Source organism: Euwallacea similis, chromosome 20 (genome assembly GCF_039881205.1).
Source record: "Euwallacea similis isolate ESF13 chromosome 20, ESF131.1, whole genome shotgun sequence".
Classification (NCBI taxonomy): Eukaryota; Metazoa; Arthropoda; class Insecta; order Coleoptera; family Curculionidae; genus Euwallacea; species Euwallacea similis.
The window spans coordinates 3,589,351-3,617,249 of NC_089628.1; the positions used below are offsets into that span (position 1 = coordinate 3,589,351).

At 34.0% G+C, this 27,899-nt stretch overlaps 3 protein-coding genes and 1 long non-coding RNA gene across 15 annotated transcripts; 1 reads left to right on the forward strand and 3 right to left on the reverse strand.

Annotated features, from left to right (window-relative positions):
* Window positions 1-163: 163 nt before the first annotated feature.
* Window positions 164-1,113, reverse strand: Polr3H (RNA polymerase III subunit H). The gene is made up of 4 exons (XM_066400003.1): window positions 931-1,113; window positions 695-878; window positions 370-629; window positions 164-316 (listed from the first exon to the last, which is right to left on the reverse strand). Exons 1-4 carry the CDS (start codon window positions 1,039-1,041, stop codon window positions 260-262), a joined length of 612 nt encoding a protein of 203 aa, XP_066256100.1. The 5' UTR covers window positions 1,042-1,113; the 3' UTR covers window positions 164-259.
* Window positions 1,114-1,326: 213 nt separating this feature from the next.
* On the forward strand, window positions 1,327-3,318 carry LOC136415425 (uncharacterized). The gene is made up of 3 exons (XR_010752611.1): window positions 1,327-1,467; window positions 3,078-3,124; window positions 3,179-3,318. It is a non-coding gene; the product is annotated as an uncharacterized lncRNA (long non-coding RNA).
* On the reverse strand, window positions 2,728-4,886 carry Ada (adenosine deaminase-like protein). Its single transcript, XM_066399995.1, has 5 exons — window positions 4,768-4,886; window positions 4,009-4,525; window positions 3,760-3,915; window positions 3,173-3,273; window positions 2,728-2,981 (listed from the first exon to the last, which is right to left on the reverse strand). Exons 1-5 carry the CDS (start codon window positions 4,798-4,800, stop codon window positions 2,745-2,747), a joined length of 1,044 nt encoding a protein of 347 aa, XP_066256092.1. The 5' UTR covers window positions 4,801-4,886; the 3' UTR covers window positions 2,728-2,744.
* Window positions 4,887-5,102: 216 nt separating this feature from the next.
* LOC136415393 (G-protein coupled receptor Mth2-like) lies at window positions 5,103-26,640 on the reverse strand. 12 transcript variants are annotated; one of them, XM_066399956.1, is made up of 9 exons: window positions 24,947-25,002; window positions 24,345-24,782; window positions 9,260-9,439; window positions 8,926-9,004; window positions 8,622-8,803; window positions 7,655-7,823; window positions 7,550-7,570; window positions 6,732-6,932; window positions 5,103-6,022 (listed from the first exon to the last, which is right to left on the reverse strand). In XM_066399956.1, exons 1-9 carry the CDS (start codon window positions 24,999-25,001, stop codon window positions 5,857-5,859), a joined length of 1,491 nt encoding a protein of 496 aa, XP_066256053.1. In that variant the 5' UTR covers window position 25,002; the 3' UTR covers window positions 5,103-5,856. The 12 variants fall into 12 exon arrangements, with proteins under 12 accessions (XP_066256053.1, XP_066256051.1, XP_066256058.1 ...); XM_066399954.1 differs by lacking the exons at window positions 24,345-24,782; window positions 24,947-25,002 and adding exons at window positions 13,087-13,453; window positions 13,517-13,678; XM_066399961.1 differs by lacking the exons at window positions 24,345-24,782; window positions 24,947-25,002 and adding exons at window positions 13,087-13,398; window positions 13,454-13,596.
* Between the last annotated feature and the right edge of the window lie 1,259 nt (window positions 26,641-27,899).

Sequence of the window (27,899 nt, forward strand, 5' to 3'; positions counted from 1 at the left end):
TAGAGGTGTAATTACACACTATTCTCAGTTAAAACTAACCGACAATAACATTAATCTTTTACGTGATTTAACATAGAATTGATGAGTTTTATTAAAGACCAACCTTTACTAATTTGTCATATCATTAACAATTCTGTCCGTTTTTGTGTGTTATGGAATTACTAAAATGATTGTAAAAAGGTGTTGGCCAATGAAATAGATACCTTTCCATTTTATAAAATATTTAATATATCACAGTTTCTTCGTAGCTTGCTAAAACTTAGTTGTCTGGGTCCCACCAAGATAAAACTCCCAAGCCTGGCTCATTAATACTACCCTGTAAAATAATCACTTTTCAGTCCCCTTAAATTAACATTCTTAAATACTTACCAACAAACTATAAGGAATTTTATTTCCTGAGGACTCCTGTGTCTCCTGAATTAATCCTGGCTCTGCTGGGCAGGTTTCAGTGAATGTCTCTGTTGTTACTCTGAATTTGATTGGATTTCCTGGGTCCATAAACAAGTTGTGCTTGGTACCATCCCCAGTGTCATATTCCCAAACCCAAGCTTGTTCTGTTTCGTTAAACCTTGAGGGGTGTTGTAATGCCTTCGGAGGAATTAGAATGTCCTCAAAAAAGCCTAAGGTAACTGGAAGATGTTTAAGTTTTACTGATTTTCTCAACATAAATTATATAACTAGTGATAATGTTCACCATGTACTCCATCTTGGCTACAGCTTCTTATTTTTCCCACTATGATTTCTCCCATAAAAGGGCGAAAAACTATGTATCGGAAGTGAACAACAGTATGGGATGCACCATCACTAGGTATTATGAAAGAGTCTTTCAGATTTCTTATATCAAACAAAGCTATACAAAGGCCGACATTTAGAACCACCTAAAAATGGTTCACAGATCAGAACTTCATTAAAAGGTAAATAGATTAGTACCTTATTAGCTAACTTTTTGTTTAGTTCTATGGCAATTGCATCGTTGAGTTTCATGTTAAAAAATTCTGGTAGAATGCGAGTTACGTTCTTCATTTCGGCTAATATGAACATATTTGAACAAAATGCAATATCTAAAATAAAAATCCACAAACAAAAATAAATCTTTTGAATCACTAATTTGAACAGTTGTTTTAGTCCATTAATGCAAAAGTCAAATTAGAGTATGGCGATGTTTTGCTATTGTTATTAGAGAAAACGAGACAACTATGCACAACAGCATAAACTCAGATTAAAAAGTGACATTCCATTTCGTTGACATTTCTAACGACATCGACATTACCGATACCTTACCACATTAGTTTGTTTGCATAAACACCTACTTATTTATGTAAATAACTCGATAGTTAATCGATTAATAAATCTGAATATCTTGCAACAATGGAAAACCGAAAATTACGGTGAAATATTGCAGGGTGGCGGCAAATACAATAGCCACATTTCCCTAGTCGAAAGTATTGAAGTCACAAGATTCCGCAGGTGAGCACGTAAAACAATTCATTCGGCAGAATTACATTTGCATTTGCAGCTTCTATCTCTCTATTAAGCCCGCAAATTCGATGACAAATTAGTATATCCTCGAAATGTCGGAAGTATCAAATACAAAGATAACCTTCATCTTAAAGGTCCCTTTATATTTTCAAAATTCATTTTTTAGTGTCCTTGTTTGAGCGTAACTTCATTTTTTGTGGACTCAATTTTATTGTTACAAAAAATATTTCGCTTCTCTTGACCATTCATCTACATTAATTTAGGAAACAGTATCATTAATTCACATGACAAATTAAAAAAAAAAGTTATCTCAAAATCAGACCCTAGCCTAGCAAAAGGCAAAAAAAAAGGATACTTGAAAAGTCGCTTCACTACTAAAGATTTAGCCTTCAGGTCTTTGGTGTATAGGAGAGAATTTCTACATGCGGATTTGTTTGTTGGAAATAATAAATCAAAGTTTTAATATAAACAACCAGTTTTTTGAGTTATACTTAGATTGAAGCAAAAAAAAGCAGGTAGACAACAAACTGGAAAGGAACGAATTCCTCTGCAGAAACTTCAACAATCCCCACTTGGCCATTAATAAAAGCAGTTATTAATGGTTAAAGTTTCTTTTCCCTTAAAGAATTAATTAGACATTTAGGTAGAAAATTGTCACATCTTCCATTTAGATACTCACAGTTAACACTAAGGCACTCTTTTTTTGAAAACAATTCCAAGGTCTGCATGATTACAACGATTTCCGATTACTTTAAAATTAACTGGGAGAGAGTTGTGTTATTTCAGAAATTTGAAACAAACCTTAACGAGCACATATGGAACTTTGACTATTTCCATATGTGCTTGTTAAGGCTTCAGTGTAAGTTGCATGATTTTATCTATGCTAAGACACAGTAATGAAATAATTAAAATTCTGCAAAAGTACATGAGTCCAAGCTGAAGGGAACATTGTTACAAATGATATTCATCAATAAAATTAAATTATTGTATGGTGTTGAACTTGCTTTGCTACATATTTTGTGTCTGCACTTTTTAAGCGAGTTGATGCTGAGGGCTCCCAGGTCAGTATAACTTTTTAGTCATTGCTTAGATGTTTGTACAGTATTTTTTGACCTCAAAAATTGTACTTTCCCATAGTAGTACCGTTCTCAAATAAAACACAGATAAGAGAATTAAATTGAGGAAAATTTTAATAATGCATCAATTTTGAGACCATATGAAATATGAACAAAGATAAAATACGATTCGTAAAGGAACAAAAAGCATCAGATTAACGTAGATTTCATATTTGGACATGAGTTACGTGAATCATGGTTCATATTTTCAATTGACCACTGATTTAATTTCGACGTTAAGAGTTCCTTTTCTTTTGCACTGGCGAAAGAATATTCTACGGAATTTCTGCAAATGGTCCACAGATCCAATTTATTGAAATTAAATGTTTTTGCAGCAATTAAGAATTCCTGAGAAAGACATGTGTCAAAAACTCCTTTATCATCTGTCTGGAAAAAAATTAAGTAATTAATAATTCTATGACCTATCGTTATTATAAATTTAGTTATTGATAAGCTTTTTAACACTTTGTTGTATTTTTTTAGGTATTATTACATTAAATTACTTTAATAGCGCCCTCATCATTATAAGAGTGAGTTGCTTTAACTAAATTTAAAAAAAAATTGTTATCTTTTCTTACCCCCAGGCAGAATGGCAGAGATTCAGCAATCCATTCTAGAACATGGTGCTCTTCATATGATTTGGTGGTTAAACAGCGGACATTCGACGTTAAGCAACATTCTGAAACATTGAGGTCTGATTGCTATTTTATTATTATTCGATATTAATGCAAACCCTTAGAAAAGGATGTTATTCTCAGTCAGTTTTTACTGAGAATAGTGCATAAATCCACACAATTTTCACAATACAATATACAAAACAGCATTTATTATTGAAACTTTTAGATATGGGAACATGATACTTTGTTTTAAAGAAAATTAAACTGATTTCAACGCGGTGTTCTATTTAAAATAGTGCAATTTTTGCAGATCCAGTATTTTTTGCTATTTGTGAAATCACATTGCATTGTAATTTGAATTATAGTACAAGTAAAATTAAACACATGAAATTATCAAAATGAAATATTGTTAAAAAGGCTATTTTTGAATAGAGTGATTTATAAAACTACTGTCTGCTTGTGAGGACTTGAGTGAGCTAAGCAGTTGAGCATGTTGTCATTTAGTCTCCATTATCTTTACCCTTTGTAACTAATGTAATTAAACTTACCAACAGGAATTTGCAACTTCTTATAAATATCCCACAACTCTGATGAGTTGTCACAGTACTTGGGATGTAGAAATGTGCAATGGCCCAATCTATCTGGTAGAAAACTTAATATCTCTCTTGCTTCTTTAAAATTTTTTATTTCCCCACAGTGAATTGCTGTAATATTGTTGCTTTACATTCCTTAGTAAGAAATTATATACCTAATAGATATGGGTAGGTCTCCACTTACAGGATGTACAATATACCTACCAGTAAATAGGTCATTGTTTCGTGCCTTTTGAAAGAGTTCCTTGATAAATAATCCTTTACTGGGGTCTCCACTAAGATCCACTCCTTTTATTATGTTTGGATATTGTTTTTTAAATTTAATAATATTGTTTAAAGTAAAAAGCTGTTCATCATGAGTCTTCTTCCTGTCCAAGGATAAGATTAATTTGACCATTATTGTTCTAGGACTGTCCTTTGCCATAATTGCTCTTACTACAGTTTCAATGTATTCATCTTCAGACATATCTTTCCCACATCGAGGAGTTGTCCTTAACTCTAAGTAGATGACATTATCTTGAGCAAATTCTTTAATAACATTTTTTGTGGCAATATAAAGATTAGTAGGGTTATTGGTCAAACTATGAGCAACTTTAAATAAATCAAAAACTCTTTTTATGTCTGTGTTAGGGCAATCATATTTAAATATTTTTTGCTCCGTACAGCCCAACTGTTGTAAAGTTGACTTGCTCAGGGAACCATTCAGATGAGCATGTAATTCCTAATTAAAGAAAGTCCTAATTAATTGGTGTTAAGACATAGGTACAGGGTGTTTCAAGTAGGACTTAACTCAACCTTTCCTTTCAGTCATCCACTACTTATTTTTAAATTTTAAAAATGTCAGTTTTTATAATGGAAGGCCTTGTCGTATTGTGTTCTCTGTAGATATTGTATTTTCTCTTGAGTAAGCAACTTGAGTGACTTTCTAATAAACCTTTCTCCAAAGTTTCTGATAATACTTACGATTTTGGGTAATGCGTGGCAAAAAATTTCCATTTCCTTGTATTATGCTAGAAATAAGCACAAACAATAGTATACAAAATAGTTAACTACTCAGTAATCGAATTTCTATTTCCTCTCTATTTAGCAACACGAACGATGTTTTGATCCAATTTTGACAATTTTGACGCTAGAGATGCGTCAAAGTTGTCGTAACGCCTTTGATCTGATTTCGTCGCAGTGGATTAGCTAGTCCAATTAAGGACGGCAAACTAGTATTGTCGGCCAGTGCCATTGTAGTAGCACATGATCAAGTCACCGTTTCTGATAGGGATTTTACTTTTTAGTATAAAAAAAAATTCTGCGAAAAAAATATATTACAACTTGGTAATAATAATAATTCGAAGGGTATTCTAAAGCAATGAGGACCAAGAAAAAAGTATGGCATCTGCACAACGATATAAAATTACATATATGTAGCTACTAACTTAACAGATAAAAAAATAATTTAACGTCTATATTTACAAGTCGGTTATATCTGTTAGAGCCTTGAAATTGATTGAGTTTTTTTTGGTAAAAAATTAAATTAACTTGCTTAACACTGAGACCTCATGCGACCGTAACAATCACCTTGAAAAGTAACTTTCCTGACAATTCCTTTTCATATTTTTGAAAAATTCTGTTATATAACATTAAACCTTACATCAAATGCCAAGACTAAGACAGAATCTCCCATCTTGTTAATTGAAGGCACGTAAATGAATTATTAATTGTAAAAATTCCACTCAAGCATCTATTGGCTATAAGCAGTTATTTATTAATATCACTTCACGATTTACGTAATTATGCTTTATAGTTTGGTTTGTTTCTGCATTAAGCTTTAAGTACATTTATGGCACATCAAGAATATATACGTTATTATATGTAGATAAGTAGTAGATGTAAAATATGGCGTTTCAAGCAAAGAATATAATAACACAAAAAGGAAGTAGACACCTGATTATATAGAAATCGTTTTCTGGCAATGGCCAGTTGAGGTAACTCATGAAACTTATAGTCACCCAATTTTTGTCGATCAAACATTTACTTAAGTTGAAGGCGAAAATGGTAAATTTACGGAAGCGTTCTTAGACCCATTTCCTCCGGAGGAGGTCTTCCATTCGTGCCGGTCAGTTGAGTGTCTGCAGTAGAATAATTGGTACTCGAGTAGTGACTGGTACGAGTCTGGTTGCTTGTCACAGTATGGGCCAGATGCGGTTTGCCTATAAAATTGTAGTACCTGCAAGGGGTAGTTGTTTAGTGCGCTGTTTTGAATACAAAAGGAACGACACGTGCAACAGTAAAATAAGCGAACATTGTGGACAAATATAAAAAAAACACTGTATAACTGTATAACGCAGACATGGTTAGAACTAGGTTGGGAGCGCGTGAATTCTCTTGATTCTACGAGTATTTCTGTAGTCAGCGCTTTCCGCTTGGCAAATGCTTGTATGTTATATACTTTTTGAGGCTCTCACATATTTTACGTACGTCTTTCATAGTTCCGTTAATTTTCGTTATTTTGGCGTTATTCCCAAACAAAATAAAAGAAAAAATGTATACAGTGTTGGATGGGTGTTATTACGTTAAAGACATCTATAATAATACGTTTTTAATAAGTTCAAAATCCAACACCAGCGATTATTATTCATAGATCCACCCACCCTAATTACCTCTTCTAGACTTACGAATTTATCTGATGGGCGCAGTTTTAATGTTAAAGACTTGCGCTAGACAGGGACGAAGTACCTGTGAGCATCGTTTCCTCCGACTTTTTTCCATTAAATCTAAAATTCGGATAATAGAAATATGGATCGATAGCCTCTATGTGAATTTAGCGACAAGAATTGGCTCAAAATTTATAATTCTCAACTCTGAAACCCACCACCCATCACGTGTCACGGAGATATGTACAACATTGCTATAATCGCACCAATAATATCTCTTACCGTTTTTGCAACAAAGTCCAGATCTTTTTTTTGAACACGAAGATGAAGAATATGAATACCCCATAGACAGCGTTGAAGAAATCGGTGGCGTACCAGATGTACTGCACGTTACTGTCAGTCCTCCAATTTACGGCCCAGGAAATTACCTCCATACTCCAGTTTATGCCCATCGCGAACAGCAGCTTTACGTAGAGATTGAACCTGAAAGATTTCAAGGAATTATTTGAAACTCTGAAATACTATATATAGGGTGTCTTTTTATAATATTGTGCACTATTTCAATCTCTGAAATGGTGACAGTTACAAAATTAGTCACATGGGAAAAAGTGACCATGTTCGAGGCCCTTTTTTACCAAATTGTTTTTGGTTTCCAAGATTTTTCTCAATCGAAAATATTTCAAAAACTCTAAAAAAGATTTAATTTTTTTTTGTTAGTTTTTTCCTCTCTACAAAAAAAGACTCATTATTTTTTAGAAAATCTGGGAAACCAAAAAATAAAAACAAAATTTGACAACGCCTTTTATAGGACGTTTGAAATCCACAAATATAAAAACTTTTTCCTATTTACCACATGTCAAGCGATTTTGTAACTCTCACAGTTGCGAATTTCTAAAAAAAATTCACTATTGGCATCTAGCAGTAGTAGTGACCATCTTTAAAAAAAGACATCCTGTATAGCAAAAGAATTTAACAAAGGACATGAGAGCTACCATTGTAGATAAAATGATTTTTTTAGCTGCAATGGGACCAACAAGTAAAAACTTGCACAAATACGAACGTGTATATCACTTCTCCCTTTTTGGCATTTGTGCACTTACCCGAATATTGCACGTTGGTCTCTGGAAAAACAAGTTCACGAATTCTTCGATTAAAACTGGGAAATTCAAGTATTTTAATGAGTTTTGAAATGAGCATTGACCTACTTTTGTTTGTCCTTCTCGTAAGAATGTCGCTTGCTGTCGTTATGCTTCAACATCGATGTTTCCTTCTTGACTTTGCGAATTTTGAGGGCGGTGAAGGTGAAAAAAATTACATTAACTAGTACCAGGATGCCTGCCTCAAGGTAGAAGTACCATAAATTGGCCCAGCCATCTGTGAGTAGAGAAGATCTGTTATATTTATTATAAGTTAACTGTATTAATATGTTTTAAAAAATCTACGATAAATGAACATGCACTAAAATGTTTTTTTTTTTACTCAAAAACGGAGCATAGTACAATAAAATGTCAAGAGAGCTTTTTTTCTTCACAATTGAACAAGGAATGAAAAATATTTTTCATTTTTAGAGAAATCAGCGGCGTCCTATTTTTTTCTTTAAAAATAGTCAGTGACTGGTAAGACTAAAAAATCATTTTGTATTGCAAAGTATGCGTCTCCCACTGCTATTGACACGCCTAAAATTTCATTATAATATCTCAAGCGGTTTTTGGAAAAATCTAATTTTTACTGTATTTTCAATGAAAGATCAACACTCTGTAGATCGGTATCGAAGCGTTTGCGGACCTACGCTTATAGCAATTTTTTAAAATAAAATGACCTGGGCAATCTTCCCCTTAAATATTGCTTCATATTTTTTACACACTCTGCATAAAGTCCCTATAAATGGCAACTTTTTTCAAAAATTTAACACAGGATGTAACATGTCACTATCTTCTCATACCAGCGTCGTTACATTTTTTTATCTCCATTTTTGGGTCTGCCGATTACAACATGCGGATTATCTATAATTCATTATTACTTTCTTGTTGTGTAGTTTTATTTATTTTGGACTGTTTGCGCTGCGCGTTGATCGTTACACATCCCTAATGCGCCAGGCTGTACTTAAAGTACGCTTTGAACATCTGTTGTTTAATTAATAATAATTAATAGATTATCGGTAAATGAGCTCACCACCTAGGAAGCACTTTGTGACCCCGATATTCGGATTATGGTAGGAATCGTCGGGTAATACGGTCTGCATCAGACCAATTAATCCCAAAATCAATAGAGGACCCCCCAAGGCATAGATACTGTAGTAAATCAGTCTACGTCGTTCTGTGCTCCGTTTGCTCCCTACGAAGCCGCGCCCACCACTAGAACCGCAATGAAAACATAAACATTGATTATATAAAATTACAAGAAAAAGTATTAATTTGATTCTAATTAAACTACTATTTCTTGTAATGACTTGAATCCAAATCACAAAGTAACTTACCTGAAAGTGTACCAAATGTCGAAGCAAATGACGTTCATCCAGAAGAACGAGGACATGAAGGAGAATATGGTGGCGTAAGCTAGAAATCAAACACTGTGGTCTAAAAATTTATTTCAAAAATGCGCGGACAATACAATGTTTTTGAAATACAGGATATTCAAATTCAAATTTTAATTTAGTTTTTTGATCGAATTTTTGGACAATAAAATGACTTTCTGACGAAATATTACATATTTCGTTTTTATTTACCGATCGAGGGTGACGCTACATATTATGATTTACCTGATACATACCTACTATTGGCTTCATGTTTTTTTTATCCATTTCAACTTACCAATTACAGAACACCACGGCTGTTTGAAACTGCTAGATAAGTTAATGGTAACCAAAAGGATATACGCGATGAGGAGAGTGAGGACGTAGAACATCAATGCTTTCTGATGGAGATTCCTGTCAGGCAACAGGGCGTATACCACAAATGTAACCAGCAGGAATGGCATCGATATTATCATACCTAGAAATAAGATAGAAAATTAGCTGGTAGTTGTTCGGTATATTTTATATCTAGATTACAATTTTCAAGTGAAAATAGGTTGCCATCAATGGCTCTGTTTTTGTTCGGACCTGTATCTTATGAAACTCAAATCGACGTGAGAACATGGGGATGTGTCGTCAACCGTTAAGTTTAATATGTTTTGGTATCCGTTTTTAAGTACTAACCTAGCTAATAGCATTCGTCTCGAAAGTGGCTTATCGCTTGCTTTGTCCCGGCATTAGTCGTTTTTTTCAATATTACTTTAAAGCGTGTATTATGGTTCGGTACCAATAAACCTCAGCTATAATTAGAAAGGTTTTTTACACGAAACAGTGTCTCTGAGACTGTGAACTCAGAGTGATCTGAACATGAATATTCAGTCCATAGTTTAGCGTGTCATTTTATAAATTCTCAAATTTCAGTAACGTCTTCGAAATTCAACACTTAGTCTTTTTACCGGGTTCATATCAATTGTTATATGTATCTACGAACAGTAAGAGAAATCCCATATATTTTATGGACGTTTCTCAATTGATGGGGAAGATTATTCGCAATGAAAATGGTCGATAAGGCAATAATGCGACTACAATCAATTAAATAAATGTCTTATATACACTTCAGGCAACAAATTAACTAGATCTTTAAAAATGGTATATTAAATTAACTAATTAAATTATATTAATAATAAAAGCAAGTTTTTCCATGAAAATTGCTTTTATTATTGGTATTACTGTCATTTTAATTGATCACATTTTCCTGATCGAGACAATATAAATAAACTGGGACCTAAGCACCTGTCCACTAGTACCAATAATTAAATATACTATGTATTATATTATAGAGTACCCGAAAGTTCATGAAACAGATATCTTATTCTGTGTGTGAATAATTTAACTATTTTTTTCCGTCGCAACAATTTAGTATGACGGAAAAATGAATAATTGTGTGAATCCATCGAGCTTTAGTCGTTTAGTCTAAAACTTTTGAATTTTATTATACAAAACTAATTTTAACTCATTATCATCCGTTTAAACAAAAGTTGCAGTTTGTTTTCGCAAGGAAACGTAATCGGCTTACATCTGGTATCGAGGGAACGTTAATGTTAATATGTGAAGAATAGTCCAAAATTTGTAATAAGTATACAGAGTGTCTTTAAAATACGTTCACTATTGCTATCTTCATTTTGGGAAACAGTTGTCCTTAGCCTCAAAATATCAGGGTTTTATAATAAAAAAAACCTCAACATCAAGTTGAATATACATATGTATATATAAAACCCTACCCAATTGATAAATTTTCCTTTGGATGATCCGTGAGGCCTTCTCTTGCTGGAAACAAGCGAAAGCCGATACATCATCGAATTCATCGATACAATATTCTGAAATTTCATAGAAGAGGCCTTGGGAGGGCACCCACAACGAACCATCTTCCTGCACGAAAAACGAATCGTTGATATTCTCGTTGTCAAACTTGAAGTAGGGACAATTTAAGATTCCCACGCGGAATCCGTGATCGTTGTTCAATATTCTTGAAAAATACCATTTTTTTGTGTACACGGGCAACAGAAAGGACTTGTCGCTTCCTGGACGGTAGCGACAAGTTCGGTTCGAGGCGAGGAAAAATCCGGCCTTGCAACACTTGCTGATGCAAGAACTGGTCTCACACCCACAGTTTTGGATCTTCGAAGTCCGGTAAAAAGACACATTGGTATTATTATCATTACCACACAAGTCTAAACACTGATAAACACTAGTTAAACTACTTACGAACACCAAGAGAGCACTTAATCCATTCATGACTAGATCAAAAATATTAATCGAAATCTGTTTAGGTTTGAACGTGTTGTGTGGTCATATGTAATGAAAAAGGCGTCATGTTAATAGTTAGAGGAGCGACACGCGATTATTGTTCAAACACGTTAATCGAATAGATGTATCTTCGACTAAAGGTCGGAATTATTAAGTGCCGTGCAAACAAGTCGCTCGGTTCACTTGTCGTCTCCCTCCATCGTTATTTTGTCGGACTGCGGTATGGAAAAAACGCTCAATTAAAGGAGTGTTTAACAGAAACAGTGAAGGTTAGCCCTCATATACTTCATACGTAGGGCGTATTTTAATTTGAATCGATTTAATTGAAAACAGATGCAATGCCGCAAAACTTGAACCTGTCTCTCAAACATTCTTTCAAAGCAATGGTGGTATGGTATGTTGAATAATCAATTCACCGGTCCTTATTTTTTTAGACAACTGAAATTTTGAAGATTTCTTAAATTCTCGATAATATGCCTCTGGTTGTAAGGAATATTTGTGTGCATCTGTATGCAGACATAATTCAGAGGATGTTACAGAACGCGTTCGGCAAATGTTTTGAGGCAGATTTATTCAACCCGACACAGCAATTTTTGCTTCTTAGAACACTTGACTTAACCCCGCTGATTTTTTAAAGTTTTTTTTTAACGAAACGTTCATAAACAAATCTTTGAAACGTAAATATTACTAACCTGAAGAATATGCTGTAATGGATTCCTCACTATCAGGAACCACACATGCTACCACCATCTCAGACCCATTAACATTGTCAAGACAATATTTCTTATAAGGAAAACTCATACCGTTCGACCTCAAGTACCCCATTTTCACCTCCATCTTATCTGTTATGTCTAAAATAATTTTGACTTCATTCTCTGAGCAAATTTCGTTGTCTTTAACGTGAATGATGTTGGTCAGTTGGATTCCCTTTAAATTGGCGTAGCCTGAAGAACCACAGTCCAGGATGCAGTTCGAAACACTGCAAACGCATCCGAAAGTGCCACTCGAGTTTGTGATATAGTCGTTTGTGGTATAAGTGACGTCATCATGCGTTATATTAGTCCCATTTCTTGTTCCGTTGGTGATGTCCACTGTAAACTCACAAGCATCCACTACACGACAGTCGATCGTGGTTGATAAAGCGGTGAATAAGAAAATTAGTGAACGTCTCATAATGGTCACGCGAGTTTTAAATGTCACTCGGGCGTAAATTTTTTATATAAGATAACCGAACGAAATTTGCTAAATGGATCTGATTCAGTCATTGAGAGAGAGATAAAATATGAAAATATTTTCCAGCACAAAAGATAAGGAATCACTTTAAGTTTGTAGTTTTTAGCGTGTTTACTTAGAAATAAGTACAGGGAGTATGGGTGAGTAATTCAATTACAAAACGGAAATTTGCAAGGAAATCTGCTTTTTGGCCATTTGGATTTGAAAAATTTGACGGGAACTCGAACCAGGGTGGGATTGATTTTGGCTTTAATATTCCAATGTCCTTCATTCAGTTTGATCATTAAAATGTTCTTATGTAAAAGGGTTTTATGTTCTTTGGTCCCCTACATAATTTATGATAGAGTTGTGTCCATTTCTAGAACTCAACCACGAGGATCTCTTTGTAAAAACGAGATTTTTAATATTTGCGCCAAACTGTCAGGCTGAACCTTAACATTGTTTCATCACCGTAATCTGGGAAAAATCTATGCGAAATATAATATATTATTAATTAATATAATTAAATCGATTTAATTTCACTTTCATTTTTCATTTTCGTTTTTATCAAATAATATGCCGCATTTTGTTAAATGCTAAACTTACCAATGCAATACACGAGTTGATTAACCGACTTATCTGGAATCACACACAGTAACACCCCCAAGTGATCGTCGTAGCTCGAGGCACAGTACTCGTCAAATTGGTATCGCTCCCCATCCCAATTCAAATCTCCAGAAGGCTCAATTTGTACTTCATTATGGACGAAAGTTCTATATGTGCCTTCTTCTGTACACACATCCTTAACCGGCACTGCAATGATGTGAAACTGAGAGATGTTTTGACCAATTACCGTCTCCAGGTCTTTGACAATATCAATTTCCCGATCTGCAGCTTTGCATTCCGCCGTGCCAGTATCTGTGCCCACGAGGGTTTCATTGTAGTCACAACATCGTCTAAGGCACTTTGTTACCTGGCAGATGCATCCTTTGACGGCGTTGTCCTCTTGGAAATAATCGGCTGGGGTGTAAACTACCCTATCTTTGACAATATTGTCACCATCAAGGGTGCCATCGGAGAGGTCTACAGTTGTTTCACAGTTTTCACATAAAACAGCACTTAGTAGAAGTAGCAAAAAATACGTTTTACACCCTAAAAGATCCATCTCCCATCATTATGATTCAGCGAATGACAGTGTGACAATAGATAAATGAGCAGTTGTAAAGATAAATCTTTCACGATAATTATTCAAGTGATAAAATTGTTTAACGATCATCGTTTCGCGGTATTTGAAAGTGTAACGTTTAAGCGAATACGAGTATACGTATACTCGTGTATGTATGTGTATGTATAAATAAGCGGTGACTATTGTAAGTTGTGTATTGGATTGATTCGTTGATTTTTTTACATTATATTCGCGAATTTTTATCGTTTTTCAGCGAGTTCTATTAGATAGATGAAGTAAAGCATTCGGATAAAGAGTGACGCGTATGGTTAAAAGATTTAAAGTTTTCTTCAAATCTGCAAAACTGCACACTTTTATAATTAAAAAATAACACATTCACAAAATAGCTTCGCAATTAATTTAATTTTTAAGAAATGACATTCCTTTCTTAAATTTATCAAAAATTGATATTTTCAAAATTTTCGAAAATTCTACATCAGTTTGGCATTACTGCCAATGTTTTATGTCGTTCAAATTTTTCAATTTTTAGTGCAAAACAAACAGATTATGTTGAGAGTGTTGTTTATTCGCAAAGTTCTGAAATGTTTTACTTTTTTACATTTTACATTTTTCATTAAATTTCGGTTACCAGAAACAATTTGACGGAGAAGGCCTACAAAATTTAGAGAAAAAACTTTGCCACCCTAAAATGACCTTTTTTAACCATTTTTGATCGTAAAACCTGAAGCACATATGTACGTTGGCGTTCTTTAAGAGACACAAAATGCGAGTACAGCTAATTTTTTTGAAGTTAAATTAACACTTAACGGTGATTCTATCTATATAATTTGTGTTTATCAAATATATATACATATATATATATATATATATATATATTTTTTTTTTCTATTATAAAAACCCAATTAGAACCAATGCAGAACTTACCATAACTGTAGTGCAGCAAAATGTATTGTATTGAGTCAGGCATACACACTACCGAATTTATGAGTTCACCATAATTGAAATAGTCCAGACAATATGCGTGCACCTTCACGATCATCGTTTCGTTCTTGTCACTTGTTATCAGCAAGCTGCCGTTCTTTTCCAATCTTAGTCGTACAAACGCATCGTTGTACGAAATGAACACTCGACTGTTCGTCGCCGAACACTCGGTACCAAACACTAAATCATACTCATCAGAAATTCCATAATCTCTATGCAAATCCACTTTGAAATTTTTCGTGGTGTTGGCGCAATTTTCGTTGCCGTCTTCCATTCTGAGTTCTTGGTTCAATGGGCAACACTTACGAATCTTTGGGCACTCACTACCAGAATCCGCATCATCACAAGGCACTGTAGCACCCTCAACCAAAACAATCTCGAGGAGGAGAAGGAGGATGAGGAGGAGACTAAGAAGAGCCGCGTTGCGATGATGATGACGGTTCCACATGGCCATTGCGAACAATGCCGATAGGAATCTCGTTCGCAGTCATTTGCTTCGCCGCTCTGTTTGTTTGTTCAAAAAGTACAGGGAGAGCTGATAAAGTTATTTTTCAGTCGAGAGAACGAAAAGTTATAACGTGGGTCTGAATGTAAATTTTACTGTAAATCATCATTTAAACTTGAACAATTTCCCGACTGGAGATAAATTGTGCGAATATATGGACATTTATTAGACTTTTTTTTTCTTTATTGGGGCCGGCTACAGGTCCGAGCTAAAGTTAAAGTCCCACCAAACAGCCGAAGATATATATTTTTGCTTTTTAATAAACTCTCAAAGCTTATTTTCCATACATACTATAATGTTTTTATAGTGATTACGATTTGATTGCAGTTAAGTTTGTAAACTTAAAAAAGGAGAAAAGAGCTCAGAAGTTTTTTTAAATGATTTTTTGAAGGTTGCAGAAGCCGGTTTAGTTAGTGTTTGAGGCGCAGTTAGTGCATTTATTAATAGATGCAGTACCTGTTTACATATAAATTTTTTAAAATGACTCGATTGAAAATCTGAATGAAGAATTTAAAAAATACTTCTTTTTAATTTTTACTCCTTAAAAATTATATATAACGTTAATTCTTAGAGAATTAAGCCCAAAAAGAAATTTTATCTCTCATATAATATGTAGCAATACAAAAAAATGTCTTCTGTCTATACATATAAATGTGTTCACTATTGCGAAATAGCAACAGTACATTTTTTATTTTTGGAGATGGAAAAATGTGAGTGATTTTTAATATGTCGTGAACGGTGTTACCAAAAATATTTTTTTGTGTCTAAGATTTTATAGAAAATCTAGAATTGATCAAAACTCTCAATCGAATGGGTACTCGGAAAACTCAAATAAAATGAGTCAAAAATATATTATACTTTTTGTAATCGGAATGATAATTTTGAATTGTTTTCGATTAAGATTTTGGTAGAATCCAAGAGACCATTAACAGTTTCGCAACGCCGTTTACGTCAGATGATTACAAGTCTTAAAAATTTGTATCAAATTGATAAATTTCTGGTTCGACGACAGAATTAAATACACGCACTATACACACGAACGGAACTACCAATCCAGACACACGTCATTCACTATCCGGGTTTTTGCCATATGTTTCATTTCCGAGTGTGATATTTTTATAGTCCCCCACCTCCCAACAAAAAAAAAAGATTTTGATAAACAAACTCTCATTGAGATCCATCAAATGACGACTAATAACTTGTACGTACGATATGACACCGTTTAGTGTGAGCTTGGTTCATACACATTTCAAAGATAAACGCATAACATCTGATAAACATAGTACATAGTTTTAGATTACAACATTACACATTTGGAATTTGTTCCATTGCCAATTACGGTTCCTATTTTCACTAATTATGGCTATGGATAACCCTTGAATATTTACATATACATATCACAAATTAAATTAAGCTCGAACGAAGTCTCTAATAAAGGCTGTAATCCCTAATAAAATTTGTTTTAAGATTATTTTCATTATGTGTTGTTTGAGCCGATAAATTGATGAATAATAAGTAATGGATGGTTTGGGGGCACGTTGTTTCAAATGTGGTTGATTAATGTCACAAATATAGGAAAATTTAGCGTTTTTTAACGTTAAAAAAAAATCAAACTTGAACTATTTCTTGTAGAAACCTTTTATTCAATCAACGTCTTATCTCGACCTTTTTGGACCTGAGTAATTCTGAATAATCACACATCGGGTGAAATAATTTAGGAAAATTTCGCTCATTACAGAGAAATTGATTTTAAAGGAAAATATTTGTAAGACGTTCTTCACGACCGAAAAATTAAATAAACATCGGAACGTTGAAAAAATACTATTAATAATATACAGCTTTCTTGTGGTGTTCTCCTTTGAAGCTTTTATGTCGTTATAATATCCTGAACTATATATACATTTGGATGTGGGGGTTTTTGGGGAAATCTGAATTATGCAATATGAAAAAAATCCCGAAATGCCTGTATATTTTATCGCATTTAATAACCGGATGGAACAAATAATTATTTTTTCCAATTAAAAAAAGAAATAATCTTTTAGTTGCTCAAAACAGGCCGGGTGTGCGTCACTTTTTCGCTTTATCGGAAATTTGCGTGTTATGTATCATTAAATGGTCCCTTCCTTGTCAATCGGAAGAAATAGTTATTCGTTTTACAAAGCGTAAAAATAGCTAATTACTTTTATTTGAAAGCAAGGTAGTATTTTTTAATTTTATTTTATAATTTACAATAATTTGAAATATCATATGAAACCGCATATTGAGTGCACATTCAACACAAAAGTCTTCTACGTGTTAATGGTTGGATGCTGAAGACATGGATGATCCGACTTAAGGGTAACAATTTATGATGCCAAAATTGCTTATACATGTAAGCTCGCTTCTTTTATTTCGGGTGAAACAAGTACCCGTAAGTCGGATCACCCATGTTTTCAGCTTCCAACCATTGACACGTGGGAGACCCAACTATAAATTATATGTAAGGTTAATGAACCTAAAAGGGATTTTGCAGAAAAACGGGAACATTACAGTCGTCCAGTTATGCAATGGTTAAACTTTAACAATTTTTTTCGGAAAATTTTTAAGGATTTTCCAAAAAATTTTCTTACAAAATCGACTTAGTTTTTCATGACACACCTATTCCTAAAATTTTATAGATAAATTGTGAATCACCCTGCATACGGGGTGTTAGTGAAATAACTTTCGTAAATTTAACAGGTGATTACGAACATTATTTTGAACAAAAAAAAGTTCCTTACAAGAGGTGTCGTAAATACAACCATTTCTCCGGAAAATCAAAAAAACATTTTGTGAGCAACAATGAGCAACAATTAGCAACGTCGCGTCGTATTTATATATTTCATTTCTATACATACCTAAGTTTAATTAGCATAACATGTTATATTACACATTTTACACCACTCACATCACACTCAAAAACACAAATTTATTATTGTTTTTGGTACATTAAATGTTCTAAATGTTCACCATTTGAGTCCATGCATGCTCTAGTCCAGGTACTCCTTGTTGAACTCTTTTGAACAAGGTTTGAAATTTGTTCTTCGGCTTCAGAACCAACTTCTCGCTGTCGACCTCGTCCTTTATACGTAGGAATAACGCTACCTGTATCCAGAAGCTTTTGAGGAACTTGCATAAATGTTTGTCTAACTGGAAGTTTTCTTTTTGGATAACGATTACCGTAAATGCCCCTAGCTTCTTCAGAATTTTGTGACGCCTCTCCATAAATCAAAAGCATATCATGATACTCGCTTACAGAATATATTGTCACGTAGGTGCTGTTAATAAGTCGGAATAAAATCACTTAAAGCTCGCTCAAATTAACTTTGTGGATGATTTGTTGCGTGTACTGACAGAAGATGCATTCAGCGAGAAAGAAATCACACTAAAATATTAAAAGGATGGAAGAGCATGCAGTTCATGACAAATTTGAAAAATAAGAGTGGATTTTGTCTTGTCCCTTCTCGATGGTGCCTAATGGGCTCCCCATGTCCTTGACGCTAGGCGTCTTTGCCCAGAATCACGTATCACATAAAATGGGATAAAGTGCAGATGACCACGGTACAACTCAGATGGTTACATAACTCATGTACTATTAAGGTACTAAGTCAACCTGTTTACTGCGTATTCCAATGCCTTATCGCTTCACCCGCAAAGTGGGCGAGCGACCCTCATAAGGGCCATAAAAAACAACCATAATAAAAATAATCGGTCACGTTCAGTGCGGTGTTGCAGCTTACGTTTTTTTTTACCGCTTAAGTTATTAATTCAGTTTTTAAATGCTTTTAGCAATGTTATTGTTAAATAATTTAAAGTTTTTTTGTTACATGTCAAACAATCAACATGTGTCAAGTACGTTTTTCTACATTTTATTCAAATTTTAAAGCTTATCATAGCTTTTCGGTTACCAACTTTCACTTTTTTTAACTATTAGTTTTTCAGCCGTTGTTGTAAGAGACTTTTTTATTCAACATAATGTTCTTAATCGTTGGTTAAATTTACAAAAGTTATTTCACTTACACCTAACACACTAGTACATACATATGTATTTTACCTGGGACTCACGAGGTTTATTTGTATAGTAAATATCAAAATATGGCATATTTTCATTGATTGCAAGAATTTTTATGTGAATAGTTCTAATCTGTTAAAAAAAAACAGTAAATGACTGTTAGAAAAATACAGAAAATACGACAACTTGCATATTTAAGAAATGAAAAATATATTACCCTACAGGTATACAGGGTGTTACGAAAACTAGGACACTACATTAAAAGCGTATTCTAACTTAAATTAACGATAAAACATAAAAAATGTACATTTTTCTAAATCGTCTCTTAAGGAAACCATTCAGGGCGCCTTTATTAAGTTTGCGTTCACTAACTATACAAATACATACATATTTCCGAAACGGCGAATGTTTGAAAATCAATTTAAATGAGAAAAAAAGTTGGCATCTTTGTGGACTTTGGATCATTTATTGACGAGACGTTATTTGTTTCCCTAGGAATAAAAATCGTGCCATCGATTTTTCTCGTATTAATGGAAATTATAAATGTAATAGAATTGTTTCTTCAAAAGTTTGAAGCTTTGAAGAACGTCAGAAAAAAATCGTTGTTGTACAAACTTTTGAGCTGTCTACCCTGCATAGTCTCTATAAAATAATTAATATTTCTATTTACCAAACTTAATGGAATTCCTGCAATATCGGCCTCCGCAATAAGTTCTCCCATGAGACGCAATTTCCACGTAAAACTAACGACTAATTAAAGGCGTGGATTAAGGGTGTGGGTATTATTTAAAAAAAGCTTTTCTCCATTTTCAAGAGAAATCTCACCTGGTAAATTATAAACCACTGATTGCAGTTGCGATTCGGGTAGTTGACACGGCACTACAGTAACTGAGAACGATGTAACGTTCCTGTCCATCATCAGGTCAATGCAAAAAAATTCGGAAGACATAATTTTATAGACGTTATCGACCAAATAGCCGTTTTTGACATAGTGGCCATCGATGGTTGGGTCTAAAGGTGTATAAGTGGCGGGACAAAGCCCCTCATTGGACGCGTACCATTTGATGGAGGTGCCTTTGACCACCCATCTTTTATCATATAAATTTTCGTTGAGAAATTCTGTTGGCGCTCGGTGTAACGTACTCAGAGCACATGTGTTGTTCCATAGAAACACTTTGTCTTCTTCACAGCACTTTCTTAAATTGTCTACCTTCTCACCGGAAATCGCACTAAATACAATCGCGGAAAGTATAGTGGACAACATCATCATAATTAAATCTTAATCACACACACTAAGCAGTTCTAGTTTTCTTTTTCGTAGCCTAAACAACTTTCATATACATATATAATTTTATAAAGAGAGAATAAGTTTCATATAAAAAATTTCACATCTGGATGTGTGCTTGTATCCAGAACCGACTGCGACAAACTTTTTCGCGGACTTTATAGCGTTGAACGAGTGTTGAAGTAATTAGTTAAATGTAGATTAAGTCCATACGGGGGGTAATGTAAAGTAATTATATTTATTAGGGATGCGCCAAGGGTGTGTTACTACAGGAAGTGTTCTATTTATTACTGTTTATTAGTGTCTTATTCGCCAGGGACATATGTAGCTAATTGAATCAAAAATCAAAGTGATTGAGTGGCATTATGAATATATAGAGCTCATCGTGAAAATTAATTTAAGGTATTTAGTAAAAATTTTAGATGCGATTTTTAATTCGAGCCGATCGATATGGAAGGGAAAAAAATAAAAACGATTCCGCTTTTTGTCGTTTGGTCATGCATAATTGTGGAAGAGATACTTTCACCAAGTGTTAGGTATTGAATTTTTTTCTACAACCGTGTAGAAAAAACTACATTCAAAACCATTTAAATATAGAATGAAACGACGCCGATACCCCGTTTTTCCACTTACGAGATTCCCACACTGAGCACCCTTTTAAGCAGCTTTACCATAAAATCGAGAATGCGCCTTAAGGTTTGCAAAAAAATACTTAAAATAAAAATATAATAAGATTCAAGATATTATATATATAGATATATTCGTGATCAGTTTCGTTAATAAAATAGATGTAATATCACATGATGTCGTAATTAAAAAAAGTAGGTTAATTTCACATTCCAAATGCGAATTTGTTCATTTGTCGAAATATGGTCAGAGTAAATCTTTTATTTTTAATTAAACTTTGCTACAGAACTCTTCAATTTCAGAAATATTCAAATGGACGGAGCGAAAAATCTTGAAACTATTTGTTGGACCTGACCATTTCATTTTTTTGGCAATATCATCACTACCATTTGTAATGCCATTTTGACAAATATCGCAGAAAGAGAAAGGAATCGTCATCAAGAAAATCTATTTATTGAAATAAATAAATAAAAGTTGTCTCATTAATATAAATTTACTGTAATAAATTTAACTCGAAATCGACACAAACTTACCGCAATAGATGGTTATTTTGACGATTCCCTTTTCTTCTTCTGAGAAACAGGCAATCACTTCAATATCCTTGACGGTGACACTGTTATTACGATTGTTAACGAAAAATTCCAAGCAAAAGTCTTTGTAACTGCACTCCACTTTGACGTCCTTCAAATATATGCTCCCATTGTCCCAAAAGGACAGCGTGGAGGCATGGTACCTTACCGGCTTAGTGATCTCGTCTAGACACAACTTACGGGGTATTGCAGGAATCGACACGTAGGGATGATTTGGAAGGAAAGGGGCCTTTAAGATATTTGGCAAGATGGACGATACAGTTACGCACCGCTCGTCTACAAATATCTTCTGTTCGGGACAACATTTTCGAACGCACCAATTCCCGTTGTCACATTGAATCTCATTGTTTCCACAGACTAATAACAACAAAAACGACACGATTAATAGTGATGAAACAATGAAAAAAAAGACGTTCATTGTCTCTTCGTTCAATTAATGGTAATGGACAAGCGGATAATGTAAAGGGAGGTGGCGTTTTGCTCTGGGCGTCATCTCAATTTGAGGTGATCGACTATAGCTCTAAAGAGTGTCAATAATGACGTTTGATTGATACATTTAAGGGGGTCGTAAAGACGATCATAAAAATTGATGAGGTTGTTTTAGCGTTAATAAAGGCAGAAAAAAGTATGTAGTATCACTGGCACTGCGCACTGTCGAACGAACCTTCGGTACGGTAATAGCAGCAGAGCTTCTGGTACCATCATAATTAACACTATGTTTAACCGTTCGAAGTGTGTGTTTACATACGTAATTAAAAGATTTGTTAGGGTGACACTTGAACGCACTAAAAAAGAATTGTCTAGTAAACATTGATGCTAATTCAAATATACATGTATGTACGATATATGTGTATATGTATAGTATATATACGTATATGTATATATATATATGCGCGAACCAAATTGAAATGTCAAGATGTGTGTGGACTGGACCGTCTGGAAACTGAATAATTAGTGAATTTGATCATTTTGGTTTCACGGGGTACGACACTAAACCATAAAGATGATTCGAAACATTTCAATTGTTTACACGGCCAGATGGCACACTCGTATTTTATGGCCCTATAAAATAAAACATATCCGTTAATGCAAGTGTTAAGTGGGAATTCGCGCTGAAATTAATCAAGGCAAATAATGAGTCGAGTTCAAGATGTCAATACCAAATTATTTTTTCAAATACGTACTTGCAATTTTTATTTCGTATTACGAAAGCACATTTCATTCCTCAAAGGCCATTTTTTTTTTTTTTTGGTTTTGTCGACGACATGACTCGAATAGAATTTTCCATTTGGGGGAACTATCAAAAACCCATTTTAGAAAATGCAAGCAAAAAATATCGATGATTAAGGCGATATTGGTACAATCTTGGTTAACAGTTGTTTTAGTCCATTCTGTTCTAATGCCGTGGCAATCGGTTGACAACAGTAATTTTTGAGTCGTGCGTGCGGTGTATTTCCAAAAATATCAGGAAAAAAGTTATTTATTATTATTTTTTTAATTCAGTTCAAACGCTGGAACGAATTCAGATAGGAATTGCACTTACCGGATTCGATGGCTTTGGTGGGTGTCGGAATTTCGTCTTCGTAACAACTAACGGCACTAAATATGAATTCTTTCTCGGTTGTGGGTGATCGAAAGAACTCGAAACAGTGGTCCAAATAGCCGTGACTTTCGTCATCGGCATCAAAATCCGGCACGTGTAACCGATTCTCACCGAAAGTGGTACTCTTCAAATCTGGAACGAAGAGCGGCTTGGTGCCGTTGTTACACAAAACGCCATCAGAATGCAACACCAAAACGTCGCCTTCGATACCGTAAGCCGATTTGACATTTTCTGTAAAATTCCGGGCGTCGAGAGTAATGTTTTGAGTCTCGCAGCGGTCAAGCCTCAAAGACCACGCCTGATTTTGATTACTGCAGCATCTCCGAAAGCACACTTTCTTTGCGCAAACATCTTCTTCATAACTCGAGAGATTTAGGGTGGAAATTCCGACATTGAAGAGGAAAATTGAGACACACAAAAGAAAAAACATCTCGGTAGGGAGAGACGCGGACTCTCATTAAAACAATCGGCAGATCTGGAGAGTAACGCGGTCGTTTTTCTAAAATTAAAACCGCCGCTTTATGGTAAAATGTTTGAGATTATTAGTTCGACGATCCTGAACGATTTTCGTAAAGTTTACGTAGTCGATGGAATGATAGATCGCTAAGGCAAATATACAAAAGGTAGTTATTGTATCAAGTTGGAGTGACTTTCTCGTGACATATAGAGACTTGCAAGCAAATATGTATGGTTTATGCCCGGTTGCAATCGATTATTACAGAAAGTAAAGAAAAAGAAGTTGAACATAAATAGTGACAACATAAAACAGATAAGTGAGGAAATCAAACAAAAAATAACATTTGGTTTGGAAAAATGAGACAAAAAGAATATATGGAATAAATTGATTTTAAACAAAAAAAAACATTTTTGGATAAGGCGACTAGAAAATTGATCATTTTCTCAAGGTAAATAGTTACACTGAAAAATTGTGGAAATTTTTGAGAATTTTGCTAGTTATTAAAAATTTTGAGATTTATTGACAAACTATATTTAAACTCACGAATTACACTTAATCGATACACGGAAATATCGATACACACATTCAATGGTTACTCACCAACGGAAAGCCATTCGACGTATTTTTCATCAAGACCTACTTGTGTTTTGCTGACGCACACAAAACCCACCAAAAAATTGTCAGCGCTCAGCTGTCTCGTTTCCAAACAATACTTGGTCCAGTGCACATAACGTCTCTCACGGTTTTTAATCTCTATTAAAAGATATCCGCTTTCCTGCAGATAGATATCTTCATTGAATCTGTCAGTGACTAAACGTCTCTCTTGAGTACTACACGAATTGGTACTAAGCACATTGAAACTGAAGTTTCTGGTCGACATAACGTTGCCCCAATACACTTTCGGGGCGAACTTCGTATAGTTGCTATAAGTACAAATCCTTCCTTGAAGAATGTGATTTCGAGGACAACACTTTCGAATGCATCCACTATCACAAAAAGTGCCATTTTCGACAAATGTAAATGTCACTGCTGATCTACCTATGAAATAGTGGAAGATTGGAATTGTTAGCGATTACGCAGAAATAGGTATTCAATTTTTTTTGCTTGTGAATTTTCGTTTACAACATTTAACCGCTCATTTCATATTCACAGTACCTATTACTACATAGCAAAAAACAAAACATCAAAAATTACAAACCCACCTAATTTGAGAAGTTCCAGCAGGCACAAAACTGAAAGGAAAATTATGCGATACATGGCCACATTAGAGCGAAATGTGTGTTTGTTACAATGTAAAAAGAAGGATATCGAAAAAAATCCCACTCATAGGAGGATATAAATAATTTGCATAATTGTTATTGTTATCGGAATACTGGTTTTGTTTACTGTCACTTACGTAGGAAGAACGAAACTGTTAAAGGAAAAGCTCTTCTTTTACTATCAATTAATTAAGTTGAAATGTTTTCTAGTGCTTGATGAAGAGGCATGCAGATGATATACGTATAACGAATACGTAATTTATTATACAGTTGTTACACTCTATTTTATATCTAATTGGGTCTTGGTGTTGCTATTAGAAATAATTTTCAAATTCTAACAACTCCCGCATATTAAAAACACATAGACGAGCTTTCGTATTGTTCAAACGTTTACTATTTTTAAATCTCAAACAGATCTATTATTAAAGCTATGAAATTCCGTGTGTATCGATCCCGCAGGGATCAATATATACTTGTTATCGATTTAATGAGTACCAAACAAGAATCAAAGATATTTTCATTTGGTACACTGTATAATTCTTTAATAGGAAATAATTTGCCATTGCCATTAAATGGTGGTTTTTCAGGAACACATTACTCCCAGGGGAGGGAAGGGATAGTATGAAATATTATTGTAGGTGGATGTTTATTGTTTTTTGCCTCTTTTTCACAGTCACTGGAACGTGTGATTAATCAATTTATAAGACCTTAGATTCAAGGACTTAATTTTTTAAAAACTTAGTGTTTAACATTAATATGGAAAAAGTGACAAAAATAGGAAATTTTTAAAACAACTTTTTAATATGGATTTTTTTTGTAAATTTCAGCAGGAAAAGTGTTTCTTTTCACGTATCATGAAAATATCTCAAAAATCAAGGGAGATAAAGTATTCTAATTCCGCTTTCTTAACTGCTTAATTTGCAATAGGAAACATGTTTATGTAGATTCTCATAGGGTTACAGATTCTCATCAGACCTTTCGAAGCAAACCATCATCTCAGGTTGACCATCAAATTTTAAAAATTACCTATGTCGCTGTTTTTTTTCTGGAAGCAAATTCAAAGTATAATTTCTTTAAATTATTTTTTTTGTCAGGGCGTTATCAAATTTTCAATTATCAGAAATTAATTTACTAACAAATAATATTTCAATGGTAAAATCAAGATCATCAATAAGTTACCTCCCAGAACGTGTTTAGATTCGTATTCAATCACACTGTCTTTTTTTACACAAACTAAAATGCCCGGTTCTCCATTGAAATGATCCAGGCAGTATTCCTGCGGATTAAACACAAGTTCTGAATTGCTGGTGGAAATGTGAACGGATCCATTTTCAACGATATTCAATTTCTTAGACTCCATGGAAAAATATAGCGAGTATTCATTTTTTCCATCGCAGGATCTATTGAATATCAAATGAAAATTTCCGTTCATTAGAAGTGGGTGGATGACCGGCGGTTGGTTTGTGATGGGCACGCACAAAATATTACGATCATTTTTTAAGATAACGTTGTCCTCTAAACAGCATTTTCGTAGGTGAACTCTTGATTGAGTATCATTTTCACTTGCTTTCAGAGCGATTAAAAGTAGGCAGAGAAAGATTGTAAATGTAGTCATTTTCGCGAAGATACTAAATAAACTGTTCGGTTGGATAATGACTACTCGAATCGAATAGTGGTCGTTGGGATTGCTAAGCCACAAATGTAGATAAGTAGAAAAAAAAATGGTATAATATCGCACAAGTGTTCATGTGGTAACGTCATTTTATTGTTGACAGAAATGCATAACGGAAGTTATCCGAGACCACAAATATGAGCCATTTTATCACATAAGTAAGTAGTACACGTGAACTACAATAAAGAAAGTGATATGGGGTTGTTTATCAATTCGTTTAACGCAAATGTAAAAAATATGATGTCTTATAAAGATAGTGTTATAACTTATCCTTAGATATATGTATGTAGTACGTCACAGACACCTGTTAGTGTCCCATTGCATTTTGGAAATGAACTGTACTAGTTAAAATAGATCATTTGTGGTAAAAGATAAGAAGGGTCTGTTTATCATCTCGCCTAAAACATATGAAAGTATGACGAGAATGATTAAGGGATACAAGTATGGAAAGAATGTGGAAGGTTTGGTGTTTGTTCTTTGAAAAAAAAATGAATGCACTCGGGGTGACTTTCACATATTGTATGGGGGATTCATTCAATTTCTGATTTTTGGGAAGTAAAGAAGTGTTGTCTAAATTTGTGTTTTTTTTTCTACAAAAATAACAACCTTCCGACGAAAATATTGTGCCATTTAGAATTGAGAAGGAAAAAACAAGAAGGTTGTCATCCCAGTCGGTCGATAGAATATCTGTGGAACTAAGAACTAGAAGGAAAGAAAGAAAAGAAACCCATTGCCAAAAGAGTTTTCAATAATTCTCTATTTCCAATACCTATTCTAATACTTACAGGCCATACAAACTAAAATATATAATACAAACTAAACAAGTAATAAATTTCTCTTTTTTCTAATGCAATCAAAACTTATTTTTGATATCGTCGTAAAGCAGTTTTTTTAATAGAGATCATGTTGTTTTGACTCAACTTGTACTTGTAATTTGAGGTTGTCTAGTGTTGAGTTGCAAGATTGGTGAGATTCCAATACTCTTGTGTAGAATTAATGATATCAAATATTACATTCTTCGTGGAATGGTACGTACTATAGCTGTCTGTCTTCTTTTTAGCACAAAAACTGCAGCCAAAAGATATGAAATTGTCGTTCCAATCAGAACGCGGCGAAAAAGATTCTATCAGCCTCGATAGTGGAGGCATTTCTGAAGCTGATGTAAAAAGGTAAAAATTTGAATTTTTACAGTGCTAGACTTCAGTTAAAGTTATGCAACTGAAG